The sequence below is a fragment of the Bacillus rossius genome, chromosome 1 (genome assembly GCF_032445375.1).
Source record: "Bacillus rossius redtenbacheri isolate Brsri chromosome 1, Brsri_v3, whole genome shotgun sequence".
Lineage (NCBI taxonomy): Eukaryota > Metazoa > Arthropoda > Insecta > Phasmatodea > Bacillidae > Bacillus > Bacillus rossius.
Window position 1 is genome coordinate 149776873 of NC_086330.1, and position 14901 is coordinate 149791773.

At 47.8% G+C, this 14901-nt stretch overlaps 1 protein-coding gene across 1 annotated transcript in view; it reads left to right on the plus strand.

The window, feature by feature from the left end:
* The window catches only part of LOC134546276 (hemolymph lipopolysaccharide-binding protein-like), a 46198-nt gene that overhangs the window by 16842 nt on the left and 14455 nt on the right, over nt 1-14901 (plus strand). Inside the window, exon 2 of the mRNA XM_063388986.1 lies at nt 8745-8944. Within this exon, the coding sequence (XP_063245056.1) occupies nt 8765-8944 (180 nt within the window). The 5' untranslated portion in view covers nt 8745-8764. The remainder of the gene's footprint in view (nt 1-8744; nt 8945-14901) is intronic.

Consider the following 14901-nt stretch of genomic DNA (forward strand, 5'->3'; position numbering starts at 1 on the left):
AGGAATCGAGCCTGGTGTTGCCGTGCCTCTTCTCTAAAGTCAGTGACAGGGGGACGGGTGACAACTCCTGCTGCTTCTGCGACCCGGAGCTCCCCTGGTAGGGCGAGATTCTGCCCATGAAGCAGTTCAGCAGGGGTGTGGCCCGTGACCACATTGGTCCGCCGCCACAGGCAATAGAGCAGCTTGGGCAGGTGGAGGTCCCATTTGGAATGGTCTTCCCCCCAGACGGAGGCGCAACTGGATTTTTATGTCCTGGTTGCGACGTTCCGTCGGGTTCACCCTGGGGTGGTAAGTCGGGGTAGTGTGATGCTCTACGTCCCATCTGCGGCAGTCGGCCTTCCACCGCCGTCCTGCGAACTGTGTCCCGTTGTCCGTTAGTAACACTCTCGGAAACCCATAACGGGGGAAGACCTCATTGTCCATTAGGGCTGCTACTGTCCCTGCTCGTACGTTGGATACGGCGAATGCCTCCGACCAACGTGTGAACACATCCGTGACCACGACGAGGAACCGCTTGCCCTGCGACGTGCGAGGGTAGGGGCCCATGACATCGAGGGCTACTGTGTGGAATGGTTCCTCCGGTCGCCTGGGGCGCTGTTGCTCAATCCCATCGGCCCGGCGGGCCTTGCGCTGCTGGCAGAGCTGGCAGTTGCGCACGTATTCCCGGACATCCCGTGCTATGCCCGGCCAATGGAACAGCTTCCTGATCTCCCGTTGGGTCTGATCTGCTCCCGGGTGGCCTGCTAGGTCATGGTTGTGGAAATACTGCAGCACCAGCTGTCGTGCAGTGGGGGGTACATGGGTCTGCCAGGTGTCAATGTCACCCGGCACCCTGCTCTGCAGGACCCCGTCCAGGTTGCGCTGGTGTGGGAGGGCGCGTTCACCGCATGCTGCCAGGTTGTGCTGCGTGTCTGGGTCATCCTGCTGGGCCAGTTTAACGTGATCTACCAGAGTGGCCAGGGTGGGCGATGCCTCTGCTTGGACCGTGGGATCCGCTCGTCCGATGACGTAGAGTGCCGCTGGAGGTGATGCTGCTAGACTGGTAGCTGGCTGGTGGGACGGTGGCATCAGGTCATCCCACCCTTGAGTGTCTTGGAAGATGGTATTGGGGTCTAAGTGACGGGACAGCTCATCTGCCAGCTGGTTCTCTCGCCCAGGGATGTGTTCGACATGAAATGTGAAGCCCTGGAGCATGAGTGCCCAGCGGGTGAACTTTGATTTTCGTCCCTGGGCGGAGTCCAGCCACCGCAGACACTGACTATCCGTGCGCAGGGTGAATGGTCTCCCCTCAAGGTGGTGCCGGTAGCGTTTGAGGGCCCACACCACCGCGAGACACTCCTGCTCATTCACGTGATAGCGTCGTTCTGCGGGGCCGAACTTGGCACTTGCATACTCTGCTACCAGCCGCTCCCCATCATCACCCACCTGGTAGAGAACCGCGCCCATACTGTCCTGGCTGGCATCCGTCTGGAAAAAGATGGGCTTGTCTGGGGCCAGACGTGACAGGTTGTGGCACTCGCGGAACTGTTGCTTCACTAGGATGAGTGATTGGTCCGCTGCTTCTGTCCACCGGAACTTTGTTTTCGGGGAGAGAAGGTCCGTCATGGGTGCGGTGATTGTGGCAAAATTGGGAATGAATGAACGTAACCAGTTTAACAGCCCCATTAGCTTCTGGAGCTGCTTCCTGGTGCGGGGCGCCTGTTTACTGTCAATGAGGCTTAGCTGTTCGGGGATGGGGCGGTAGCCCTCGGCGCTGACGATGTGCCCCAAGAACTCTAGCTCACGGGCGCCGATGTAACACTTGTGTGGCGCGCATGTGAGTCCGTGTGTGGCGAGCCGTTCGAGGACCAGCGAGAGATGGTGGGCATGGTCCTCCCACGTCCGTGACCAGATGATCACGTCATCCAGGTACGCGGTGGCAAACTCGCCAATGTACCCGTCCAGGACGCGGACCATCATGGTCTGGAATGTCGCAGGGGCGTCCTGCAGCCCGAACGGCATCGCGCAGAACTGAAAGCGCCGCCCATCGGGCGCCGTGAACGCGGTCTTGGGGCGATCCTTGGGGCTTACTGGGACTTGCCAGTACCCCGACTTCAGGTCAAGTGTCGAAAAGATGCGGGCGTCTCCTAACCTCGTGAGGGCCTCTGAGATGTTGATGAGGGGTGGTGGTGCGGGGATGGTGAGGTTATTGATTGGCTTGAAATTAACACAGAATCTAAGTGAGCCGTCTTTTTTGTCTGCCATTACGATCCTACAGTTGTATGGGGACTCGCTAGGCTCTATGACGCCATCGCACAACATCTCTGCTATTTGCTCCCTGATGTCAAGTAGTTCGCGGGGCCCAAACCCGAATGGTTTCTCGTAAGGCGGAATGTGAGGGATGGTGGGGATGCAATGCTCTGTGACATTGGTTCGGCGTAGTTGGTCTGCTGCTGCTCCAGGACTGTCTCTAACAATCTGTGGTACTCAGGGGGAACATTGTGGCGGAGATCAGCTAGGCGGGGGGGTTCGGCCCGGGAAGGGGGTGGGGTGTGCCTCAGCCCATATACAGTTCGGCGGCCCCTGGTCCCCACATGTATCCTCCCTGCGCGGACCTCAACAGTGGCGTCCTCTTGCACCAGCCAGGGTAGCCCCAGGATGAGGTTATCGTGAAGGTCCTGTACAACCAGGGCACTGGTGCAGCTCACAATGTCTCTAATGCCAATCCTTACCTGGGCACGCCCAGTCGTTAGCGTGCTAGTCCCAGTAGTGGCCAGCTGGATAGTGTTGACCTCCGGCACAAGGTCCCCCTCAGGAATGAGGTGGGCCGCGACATAAGTGTGTGTGGCTGCGGTGTCCACTAGCGCGGCTATGGACTGCCCATTCAGCTCCACTGGGAACCGGATCAGCTCCGCGGCATCTGGCCCCATTCGGCCCAGGCGGGTTTTGGACCGACTCGGCCCTGCAGCTGCGGGCGGGGGCGGCGCCGATGCCTGGTGGGCGGCGTCGCTCGCCGGCGACCTGGGGCGGGCCCCGAACGGATGAGGCGGGCCGTCCCCAGTGGTCCCTGATGGACAGGGCGGTGCTTCGTCGGGCCCTGCAGCTGCGGGCGGGGGCGGCGCCGATGCCTGGTGGGCGGCGTCGCTCGCCGGCGACCTGGGGCGGGCCCCGAACGGATGAGGCGGGCCGTCCCCAGTGGTCCCTGATGGACAGGGCGGTGCTTCGTCGGGCCCTGCAGCTGCGGGCGGGGGCGGCGCCGATGCCTGGTGGGCGGCGTCGCTCGCCGGCGACCTGGGGCGGGCCCCGAACGGATGAGGCGGGCCGTCCCCAGTGGTCCCTGATGGACAGGGCGGTGCTTCGTCGGGCCCTGCAGCTGCGGGCGGGGGCGGCGCCGATGCCTGGTGGGCGGCGTTTCTCGCCGACGACCTGGGGCGGGCCCCGAACGGATAAGGCGGGCCGACCCCACTAGTGCTAGGGGGATGAGACGGCGGCTGGACGACTGCTGCAGATGCGGGCGGGGGTGACGCCGACGCCGGATTAGCGGCGTCGCTTCTTGGAGGGAGGCGTTGCTCCCTGATGTCCTGGAACATGGTGCGCTTGGGTGGGGCGTCATCGCGACCTGGTGGCCGTGGTGGCGCACTCGTGTGCGGGGCTGGACGAAGGGTAGGGGGGCGGTGGCCAGCGATGTCACTGCTCCCTAGACGGAGTTTCCCGGAGGTACGGCCTGCCCCCCTCGCGCCTGCCAGATGGCCTCGCGTGTCGGACACACATTGTGCCAGTGGTTTTCCGCCGTGGGGCAGTAGCGACAGCGAGGCGGGCGACTGTCTTGGGCACCCTGTGGTCCGCCGCGGCGCTCCTCGCGGCGCGGTTGTTGCGCGGCCCGGCTGGGCGGGCTGGTTTGTGACGCTCCCCCCCTCCCCCGGGGCGGAGTGTAAGGCCGGTAGTTATCTCTCGGAGGCGGCTGTTCTACGTACGGAACGACTGCTTGCGCGTCCTCTGGTTGCACCGCCTCCTGAGTTTGCGGAGTTGGGCGCGGCGTCGCGATGTTTTTGGTACGTCGGTGCGCCATCAGATCGTATTCTATGTCCCTGGCTCGGGCGAGGAAGTTTTCTAGTCCGTGCGAAACTACCCCGCGCAAGAATGGGCGTAGTTCGGGAGACACCAACTCTACGATGAAAGGGAGCACGTCGTCGGCGCGGCCCCCCGAGTGAAAGGCGGCGGTAAAGCCGGAGTTTGCCATAAACAAACGCCTCCACGCTCTCCCCACTCTCTTGCGCGCGGCTGAACAGTTCACTGCGGCATTTGTTCTGGGTGCGCGCGTCGTTGAACCGAGCCTCCAACCGGTGTGAGAAGTCATCCCAGCCCACATCGTATCCCCCCGCCTGAGACCACCAAGTGCGCGCTTCCCCTCGCAGCTGTCCGTTGACCCGCTCCGTCCAGTCTTCGGGCGCTGTGTTGTGCCGGGTTAGTTTCTCTTCACAGGCACTTAGGAATAAACGCGGGTCGTCGTGGGCGTGGCCCGTGAATTCTGGGAGAGTGACAGGTCTGCTAGGGGGGCGGTGCACTAAGGCCAGGGAGCCACTCTGTCGCCTACGTGCGCGTCCTTCGCACTCGACACATAGGTAAAGTCCGTCGCGGAAGTTTACAAACTCGAGTGCGTCAGCGCATGCGCGGTGCCTGATAGTCCCACACTGTTGACAATGTGCTACTTCGTCATGGCGGCCCGGACACCTGTTCGCGGCGCACAGAGGGCCTGTCGGGGCTCGGAGATTGCTCTCTGCCCTTAAGTGCGGAAACTGACATGTGCAGCACTTATGAGGGTACTCACCAGCGCAGCTGTTGTTGGTGTATGGTTTTCCGCAGCGGTCGCAGGGCTCCTCCATGGCGATGGTTACGTCAGCTCCCGCGTACATGGCGTGGTTCGCGGCTGTCAGACCCGGACGACGGGTCGCGGCGTCGGTGGCGGGCGCGGACAGATCCGGGAGGGCGCTCCCTTCGCTATCGTCCGAGCGGTCTTGTCCGCACGTCCTCGCCCCGCGGATGTTTGCGCGGTCGCGGTCGGTGGTGAAATGTGTTACCTCGGTGATCCTCGGGCGTTCTCGCGCGCGCTCGGCACGCGGGTGGAGGGGTGGTGTCCTGGAGCCTGCGCGCTGCTGGGGTGGGGGGTGCTGTGACCTTATTTCTCCAGCGGGTCCCGTTTCCCGGCGCCTGTCTGTCTAGTGATGCGCGCCTGAAGTTCTTTGTCCCTACCCTGCGAGTTATGCCGTTTTCGCCTGCGTTTTTCACTGGTTTGCGCTGTACGTCTCTAGCAAGCTGAATTTTTTTTTTCTGATTTGCCTAAAATTTGGTAGCCACACTAGCTGGGCGCCATTTGTCGCCCTACCGGTCCCTGCTACGATGTTGCCGTTGCTGAGGGCGCCAACTAGCCTAAGTTTAGACCCTGTGGGCCAGTTCACAGGTAGAGCGGAGATCCTCGGGGTCGTGACGTCGCCACGTGGCTGGCAGGGAGCTGGATCGGTAGAGGTGGTGGTCCGGTGAGGGTGGAGCTGCTCAGTTCCCGGCGGAACTGTTCACTTGCGGGCGCGACACACAACTTGCCTGGTCCAGGTCTGAAGCTCGACTGCCTGCATTCCGCATCGCTGCGCGTCACCCGGAGCCCGCTTCCCGCAAAAACGTCCCAAGCGCAGCAGGACTCCTCAAGCCGCGAACTACCCCCCCCCCACCCTAGTGAGGCGACGAGGGAACATAACGACCTGTGCGAGCGAAGGGAGCACTTGGAACGACGTCAAATGCATGGATTTACCCTGATAGCAGAACGAGAATTACAAGTCTTTAAACCTAAGTTATGCGATATGCTCATATAGTGGCCACGATAACTATGTACAAGATAAATCTGCCTGGAAAAAAATTATGATAATAGAATACAAGGAGAGACAAAAAATATATTTATAAGATATTTTGTTTCATGTTAGATGAGGAGGCGAGTTGGTTATCGCTCGGCGGCACAATGTTGAAAACCTGTAATTAGGAGTAAGATATGTCGATTTCAAAGACACTTCAAATAAATTTGATTTAAGATTTTTTTTTTTTTTAGATTTAAACGACTACGGTAAAGAAAAAGGAGAAAAAATAGCCGAGTTTATCCAAGCAACCCTTGCAACGCACCACATTCCAACTGAAATTTGCAGAGGACAAGGATATGACAATGGGAGCAACACGAGTGGTGCATAAGAGCTTAGTCCTTTCGTTTAAAACTGAATCCTTTATAAAAATGTTCACCTTGTGGCTGCCACAGCCTTAATTTATGTGGTGTCAATGCAGCAGAATTTTGTAGTGAAACGCACACATTTTTTGGGGTTCTGAAACAACTTTACAATTTGTTTAGCTGTAGCCCTAAGAGATAAATTATAAAGAATTATATGGGCCTTTATTGCACTCTACATCACAAACAAGGTGGAGTGCTAGAGTAGATTGCATAAGACCTTTAAGAGCTCATGTTGGTAAGGTAACAGAAGCCATCAAAGCATTAAACAATCTAAATGTTACTGTCGAGTCTAAAGTTACAATTGCATGGTGTAATTGAATGCATTCAATCATTTTGCTGTGGGGTTATATCCTCAATTAGGGTTAAGATTTCATTTCATTAACGTTCTCTGGGCTGTCTTGAAATAAAGATAGGTGAATACTGTGCCCGGTGAGTTCTCAGGGAGGGTTTTTGGCCACGTGGCTGAGACAACAATTAAATAAAATTGGTTAGATTGCAAGATTGTGTGGATTTATTGCAGGGCAGTCACTCATAATAGTGCTACCACAGAACCCAGCCCGTTACGTTTCGGTGCCGGAGCTCGGCCATGCACGCTGGTAGAACAAGAGAGTCCTAGTTACGACCGCGGATAATATGCGGATTTGACAGTATAGCGGAGGGAAAGTCCGCGGGTGGCAAAGCGCGGTTACTGATGCCGAAACACTTAAGAGTACAGTATGTGGCACACGTTAACACAATATGAATACACGACACGGAACAATCAACGCTACAAAAGACACTATCGATACAAAGACACTGGTTTAGGTCATGTACGCGACAGCTACATGATCAGCACTGCGCATTGGTTAAAAATTCTGTTCGCTAAGTGTAACACTGACACAATGGCAGTGTGGTACAATATAAGGCTTAAGTCTGCTCTTAAACACTGGTGAAGGATCTCGCGGGCACATTCCTCACGTGCATAGACATGGCCTACAGCAAGTCCCATGGGAATTAATGATTATGTAAGAAAATTCAATTCATCATGTGCACTTATTGTCCATAGACAGATAGTGATGGCGACGAAGGAAAACATTCACAAGCGCGACATACTACTAAATAAATAAGAAAAAATTTGCGAATGCGCACTGGCGAATAATGTAACTAAGCTAAGCTGTGGATTTTGCAGAGATTTAAGATTGAAGTGTTTTTAAAATAATTAATGAACTGGTAAGAAATTTGACTTCGAGATTTTCATCACTGAAAATATTTAACAATATACTTCCTTTTCTTAGGGACTAACGTAAACTGACAGAAGTAAAATTGGAAAGGCCAGCCATCTGTTCATCCAAGAATACAATAGTTATGTTAGCACAGACTTAACAGAAGAAATCAAGTATTTTAAAGTGATTCATAAGACAAACATTTCTAAATCTACTCTGCAGCCTCTAAAATTGCTCAAGAAATTAATAGAACTCACTATTGATAGTTTATTTCCGAATATGAGTGCTGCACTGCGCATACTCTGTGTACTTCCTGCTTCTGTTGCTCCAGCAGAAAGATCTTTCAGTGTGCTTAGCAGAATAAAGAATTGCCGGAGATCAACAATGGGTCAATAGAGACTTACAGATCTAAAAACATTATACATTGAATCAAGACTTTCGCCGACATTGAATTTTGCTTCTATTATTGAAAGCACGAAAAACTAATTTTAAAAGATTATTGTTTTTAAGTATGTTCGGTATTCAGTATGTTATATTTTAAGTTGTTCAGTATTACGGAAATTAATTTTAAAAAAAATTGACATTTTTTTTAAAGGGTACAAAGGGATTACAATTGCATATGATTGAAAGAAACATTTTAAAACTTTTCTTCAAATGATGTTTAAAATCACTTAGTGTTATTCTGTTTGTACAGCAATATATTCTATTACAGTTTTGCAGTCTTTTGATTTTTTTTAATAGTGGGCGGTTTGAATAGTTGTATATTAAGTAATAGGGAGGGGGGCCGACAAAGTTATTTGTCCCCAAGCCCTTTATTTCTCTCAGCAACCCTGGCTGTAATCACAACAGCACGACGACACGATGCGAAGATGGCGATGCGATAGCAAAATATATTGTAAACCCACTGTTTTTACCCGCACAACACCCAAAAACATACTATATTATGTAAAAATGTTCTTGCTGTTACACACACACCAAACATGCCATCAATTTTCGGGGGTTTTCTTAATCGTTATGTTTGAGAGAAATTTATTCAATTCAACATACAACATTCAGTTGTAAAAATCACTATGTGTAAAAATAATTAAAGATTTTACAGATACATTTTGTAATAAAAAACCTTAAAAATTAAAGAATGCACCTATTTTTAAAAAACAATCGGTCTGGTGCAGGGCCGGTGACACAATTGTACTCAATAAATCTGTCGCCGTGCTGACATACACGTGACGGACGCGACTAGTTAGTAAGGCTTGCGTTGCCACCAACGTGAAGCTGCGAGCGTGCTCGTCGTGTGGCAGGTGTTCCCCTCCAGCACGCGATGACCGCCCCGAGCCGCGGCTGGTTGAGGGCGCTGGCGCTGTTGGCGCTGCTAGCGCTGCTCGTGTCCGGCGGGCGCGCCTCCACCCCCGCGCACCAGAGCTGCGAGGCCGCGCGAGAGTCGCAGGTCGCGTTCGCAGTCAGCAGCCGCAGGAATCTCACCGGCCACTGGCTCACTCAGGTAGTCTTTACACAAACCAGAGGTTTATTTAAATACCTTTAAATTAACTAAGGGTTTACTATAGTTATATTAGGACCAAACCTGTTATTTTTAAGCCTACACATGTTTATCATTTTATTTACTCTTCCGGGTACTTAGTTTTCTGTTTTAACAGAATATATATCAAACAAAATGGTGCTTAAGAAGAAATTATATAAACATACAATTAAAATGATTATAAATAATTATTTTTGGGCGATTTTACAGTTTTAAAGTATTTTACATCATGCTTCTGAATGGCGAATATATGTAGTTCATGACATCAGATGCTGGTGGTGCTGACTGACCTGTCTGGCCTTGGGAGTTCATGTTCGCCAGCTCTGGTCAGATGAACTTCACGCAACTGTACCATCAGCATCTGACATAAGTCACATGAACCAACTAAATGACATATTCGCATCTACACCATCAGCATCAGTCAGATGTGTCTGTGTCTGTCTGTGTCTGTGTGAATGTGGCAGATCCTTTAATCATTACATTATACGGCGCAGAAATTAAGATAGTGTTTTAATGCAAGGCCCTGTACAGGGCATTCCATGCCTAAAAATTATTTTTAAACACCTGTTTTAACCATTTTCACACTTTTAAAAATAGTTTTAAAATGAATCCTGGGAGCAGAACTACTCATCTGCCTTCAGAGCATTTTTAAATACTTGTCGTAAACAGACACCACTCGCATATCTCAAGCAGTTTTCATCACGTGGTTTCTTCTTAAGCTCTGCACACCGTGTGTGTGTCCGGTAGGCAGGGGCCTTAACGGATGGTCTGACATTATGAGTTGGTTGATTTCATTTTTCGTGTTACAGTTATGTATTTCAGAAATTTTCGTCTCAATCTAAATATATTCTGATAGCTCTCATGCATTTGTTGCTTGGGTCACGAATTTTCTCACCACATATTTACTGAAAGTTATCTTAGAGCAAGTGATTACAATTATTCACACTTGCATGACGCTTTACAACAGTTATGTAATATTTAGTAGGTACCTAAATACATGTTAAGGAAATTTGAGACAAAATATAAAATGCAAAAGAGCATAATTAATAGTGATGACACGAAAATGGAATAACCCCAACTCTTGCATGTGAAACCTGCCTTACGTGGTACTAAACATAAAGACACAACTAACTGTTGTGTTATACTTAATGGTTGACAAGGCACAGAAACTAGCAATAGACACTTGTGGTCAACATTCTTGAACTGGTTTAATAATTATGACAGTTCAGGTAGTCGCTCCCGTGAAGTAATCATTTACATTCTGCTGGTGGTTCCAAGCTGTTTCCTGTTAGTAACAGTCTGCATTGATATAAGCATAGATGCTTGTTAAAATATTTTAAAATACAAGATGAATGGACTAGTCACTCTCTCACGTGCTATGTTGGTTATTTCATTTAATTGTTATAGAGGTATTTGAGAAGCCCTCAATAGAAATGAATTTTACGTTTATTATTTTACTTCTTACCTCTATGACTTTGTCTTAGTCCTGTTATGAATTATATTTACCAGTATTGTATCTCTATGGTCAGGTCAATTTGGTTTTACTCTTTAAGTATTTTCATGTTTTATCTAAGTAATAATTTTATGAAATGTCTTTGCAAACATTTGTTAAACGGCGACGAATAGGAAATGAGCTTACACCTTTTAATATTGTTTTTGGGTCATTACTGAGGAAAGAGTATATGTGATTGGACGCTCGACTGCGCATATATTTTATTTAAAGAATTTAGTATTTCCAGTGTGATTTCGGAGAGTGTTCAATAGAGAAAGCTTTGACTGTTTGAAACAAATTGGAACTGGAGTTTCTGTTCTACTATCATGGGAGAAGGATTAGAGAGAAAGAGCTCCGTGATTTAGTCATAAATGAATGTAAGAATATCACGTAAAACATTGGTACGACGACTGAATAGCTAGAATCTACGTGAAATTGATGATTTTATAATAAATACCGGAACTACACAATGAAGAAGAGGTAGTTACCGATGTTCGAAGCTCTACTAAAGAATCGACGACGACGATAAGTTTTGACTAACAGCATAAATAGAACTGGATCAACGACGAATTAAGAAGAAACGAAGAAAAGGACTATCAATCTTCGATATGGAAGGAGTTCGACAGCGGTAGACGGCATCGTAGACGGTGTACCGGAGGACATCATCCTTCTAGACGACTCCAGGTGACCGACGCCAGTCCGGCTGGAGTACCAGCAGCACGAGAGGAGGTGCATCGAGACGGAGACCCAACCAGCGACATCGGAGGAGAGTGAGATCTAACCAGCAACATCGGAGGAGAGACAGGGGTTCGGAGAGGTTTTCCACAGCCTCTTGGTATTGTAACGACGCGACGAGGTTTGTTTGCCCCATCCCCGAATTAACAAGAACAGCGAGAAGTTACCTGTCCTATTTTAATGGCAAGATATCTTAAACTATGATGTTTACGATCAAGACCTAATTTGAAACTCGCAAAACAACTTAATACTACTTAACTACGTAAAGACTTGTAACTTGTACGTACTGGACCTGGTTAACTGACATTGATCAGTAATATGTACGATATCAAAGTTAAAATCTGTTAAAGTCATTAATTGTCTTGAATGTTTAAAGAATAGCCCCAGGTCCAGAAGTCTTGAGAAGTCTTGAGACAGTTTGATCTACCGAAAGAGACTGAGCTAGTAAAAACAAAGAAAAGACTAATTTGCCAGTTAAAATGTGTTTCAATAATATTTAAAATATTGACTGATAACCAAAATATTATTCAGTGATACAATTACGTAAAACGTAATTAGTTCTGAAAGACATTTAAGTATAACGGATATTGAAATTTTGTTTAATGAAAAACCTATTTAAACATGAATAATTGTCTCAAAGGTATTTGTATGTTGCTTGCTAATCATTGACTCTGTCACTTTTCATGTTACAGTTGGATATGTTGCAAAAGAGTATTGTCACCCATACAACCATGATTTTGACCCTAGTAAAAAGTTAAATTTTCATTATATTTTATTTTTCCGATTGATAACCATACTTACATATCATGTGTATGTTAAACCAGATAGACAGAAATATTTAGCTTGGATTGTCTTGAAAGAATAATTAGTTTTATTACACTGAGATCAGCAGTCATAGAGAAGTTAATGCTTTTAAACACACTACTTATATTTGTTGATTTTAAGGTCAGAATACTTACACCAAAGAGAAGGAGACATACTGCTAAGGAATTATACGACATTTTATTGTTTGGTATTCACACTGAGTCAAACTACACCAGTACATACAACTTGAGAATAATTTATTTTCACTATCAACATAACAAGACATATTTTAGTTAATATTCTGTAGAGGTTAGTAGTTGTGCTACATACACAATCACAGCACTAGTACTTTATAGAGTTTTCACGGCGCCCAACTAGACCACATTTTACATTATAGATATTGGCATTTTAGGAAATATACTCCATAGAGTAATTCTGAAAACACTTCAGAATTTTTGGCGCACAACGTGTAAGCCAACGTTAGGGACTATTTTATGATTTTTTTTTTTTTTGAACAACTCAAGACACTTTGAAAAATACAGACAGTAATTTTATTTTGTCAAGATGACAGACACAGGTAGGAAGTCATATTTTTTGAGAGGTAGCAATGACACTTCTGACTCTAGTCCTGAACGAGAACCTAGAGAAGTAGTACCAGAACAGCACATCGAGACTACTGGTATGGAGTCACAGCAGGAAATGGAGTTGGGTCATTCGCCGCCGACACCAACTGTTACCCTAGATGCACTGTTCCAGTTCATGAATAAGGAGAAATTAGAACGGGAGCGTAAAGAACAGGAGGAGAAACTAGAACGGGAACGGGAGAAACAAGAACGGGAGCGTAAAGAACAGGAGGAGAAACTAGAACGGGAACGGGAGAAACAAGAACGGGAGCGTATAGAACAGGAGGAGAAGTTAGAAAGGGAACAAAAGGAGCGAGAAAACGCCGAAAGACTAGACAATTTAGTGCAAGTCTTAAATAACACTTTAGGCAGGATTGCAGATGAAACAGCAGAAATCAGGCATGACTTAACTGAAACACAGCACGAGATGCAACAGAAGTTTTCCAGTGTACACACTCGTATTGAAGGTGTAGAAATATTCAGTAAACGCACTGACGATAAAGTAGTACACTTAAGCGAGCGTCTAACAGGAAGGTTAGATATGGTAGAGGCGAAAATAGGGGAAATAGAAAGAGAATCCAGACACATCGCAACATTCTCGCCCCAACTAACGACTCACCACACTAGCGAATGTAATACCGACAAGGAAGACACGCCGGTAAACAAATCGATAACGATAGAAGCCGAGCGAAATCCCGCGAATATTAGTACTGCAATTATGTCAGCAGATCCGGTACTTACACTACACCACCCTTCTAAGAAATGGTTGGATGACGTTCCAACATATTCAGGGAAAAGTAATGAAAACCCTCGAAGATTCTTAAATCAGTTTGGAGAATATTGCCACACATTTAAGTTAACAGACGCAGAAAAATTGAAATGCGTTAGCCACTGCTTGAAAAACACGGCATATTATTGGTGGGAGTTGGCGAAAGATTCGGTACACGCATACGAATCGTTTCAGAAAGCTTTCATATCCCAATTTTGGAATACTCGTATCCAAAGCAATTTGCGAATACAGTTGCATTCTGAAAAATTCGAAAATCGTAAATTTCAAAATTTAGAGGCGCATATCAGCGATATGTACGAGAGAACTCGTTATCTTGATTGCCGTATGGAAGACGAAGAGTTTATTGCCATGATAATTTCGCAATTACCACTCAATTATCAATTACAACTTAGTGGACGGCAATACAGTAATATTGTAGATTTCAAGGAACAACTGTTAACGTATGAACGACTCGTTAAGCTCGATAAAACGGTAACGCACAAAGAAACTAACGAGCGCAAGAACACGAACCAACAGACACCGTTATACAATAACTGGCGTAACCGAAATGAAGGGCAGAACAGCGGACACAAACAACCTCAAATTCACACACTGAACGTTGAAAACTGCGGAAGTAATTGGTATCACAATGGATATCGAGGTCAGCGATATGGTAACGGATTTTATAAACCACAGTACTATCGTCGTAGAAACGAGAAGCGACAAGACAGACGCGAAAATGAATCACAGTGGGAGAATAAACGTCAGGAGGGGACAGTTAATTTCAGAGAGAATTCAGGCGAAAATCGAACAACGAAAGAACGATCGGCAAATTACAATAATCATTCCGGAGGTCAGTACAGCATAAATGCACAAACGTTTGTACCGTCTGAAAAAGGGAACAGCTTTAGCACCACCATTCACGACGCGCGACAAGGAGAAAGAAATTCATATTCTATAGCGCCAAGTCACGAGCAAAGCAACACGGAATGGCCGCGCATGCAATCTAGCAGAAGCTCAGATACAAACCAAGGAGGTAATAACACATTTTTGATTTCACCGAATGCAAATAATGGATTTGCTAATTTGTCACAAGAGCAAATTAGAGGATTTAAGGACAGTGCGGTAAACTAATTAGGGATGGCGAAAACCCGCTCCGCACGTCAGTCCCTAATTGTAAGTTAGACGGGGCTAGTATAAAATTGGATCCCGACGCAAATGACAAGAATAATTGTCGAAGCATACACACCATTATGTTCAAAGAAAACGAGCGTGAATTTTTACTCAGCGAGCCCACAGAAACCGAAGTTCAAGCGAAACAAGCACTATGTCCGGAGATATCGTTAACTTTAAACGGAGTTAAAGTGCCTGTACTATTAGACAGCGGCGCAGAGATATCCTGCATCAGCGAAGACTGCGTAGCCATGATAGAGAGCACCGGAATATCATTACCGAGAATGCCAGTACCGAGTTTAAAGATTCTAGGGGTTACATCAAG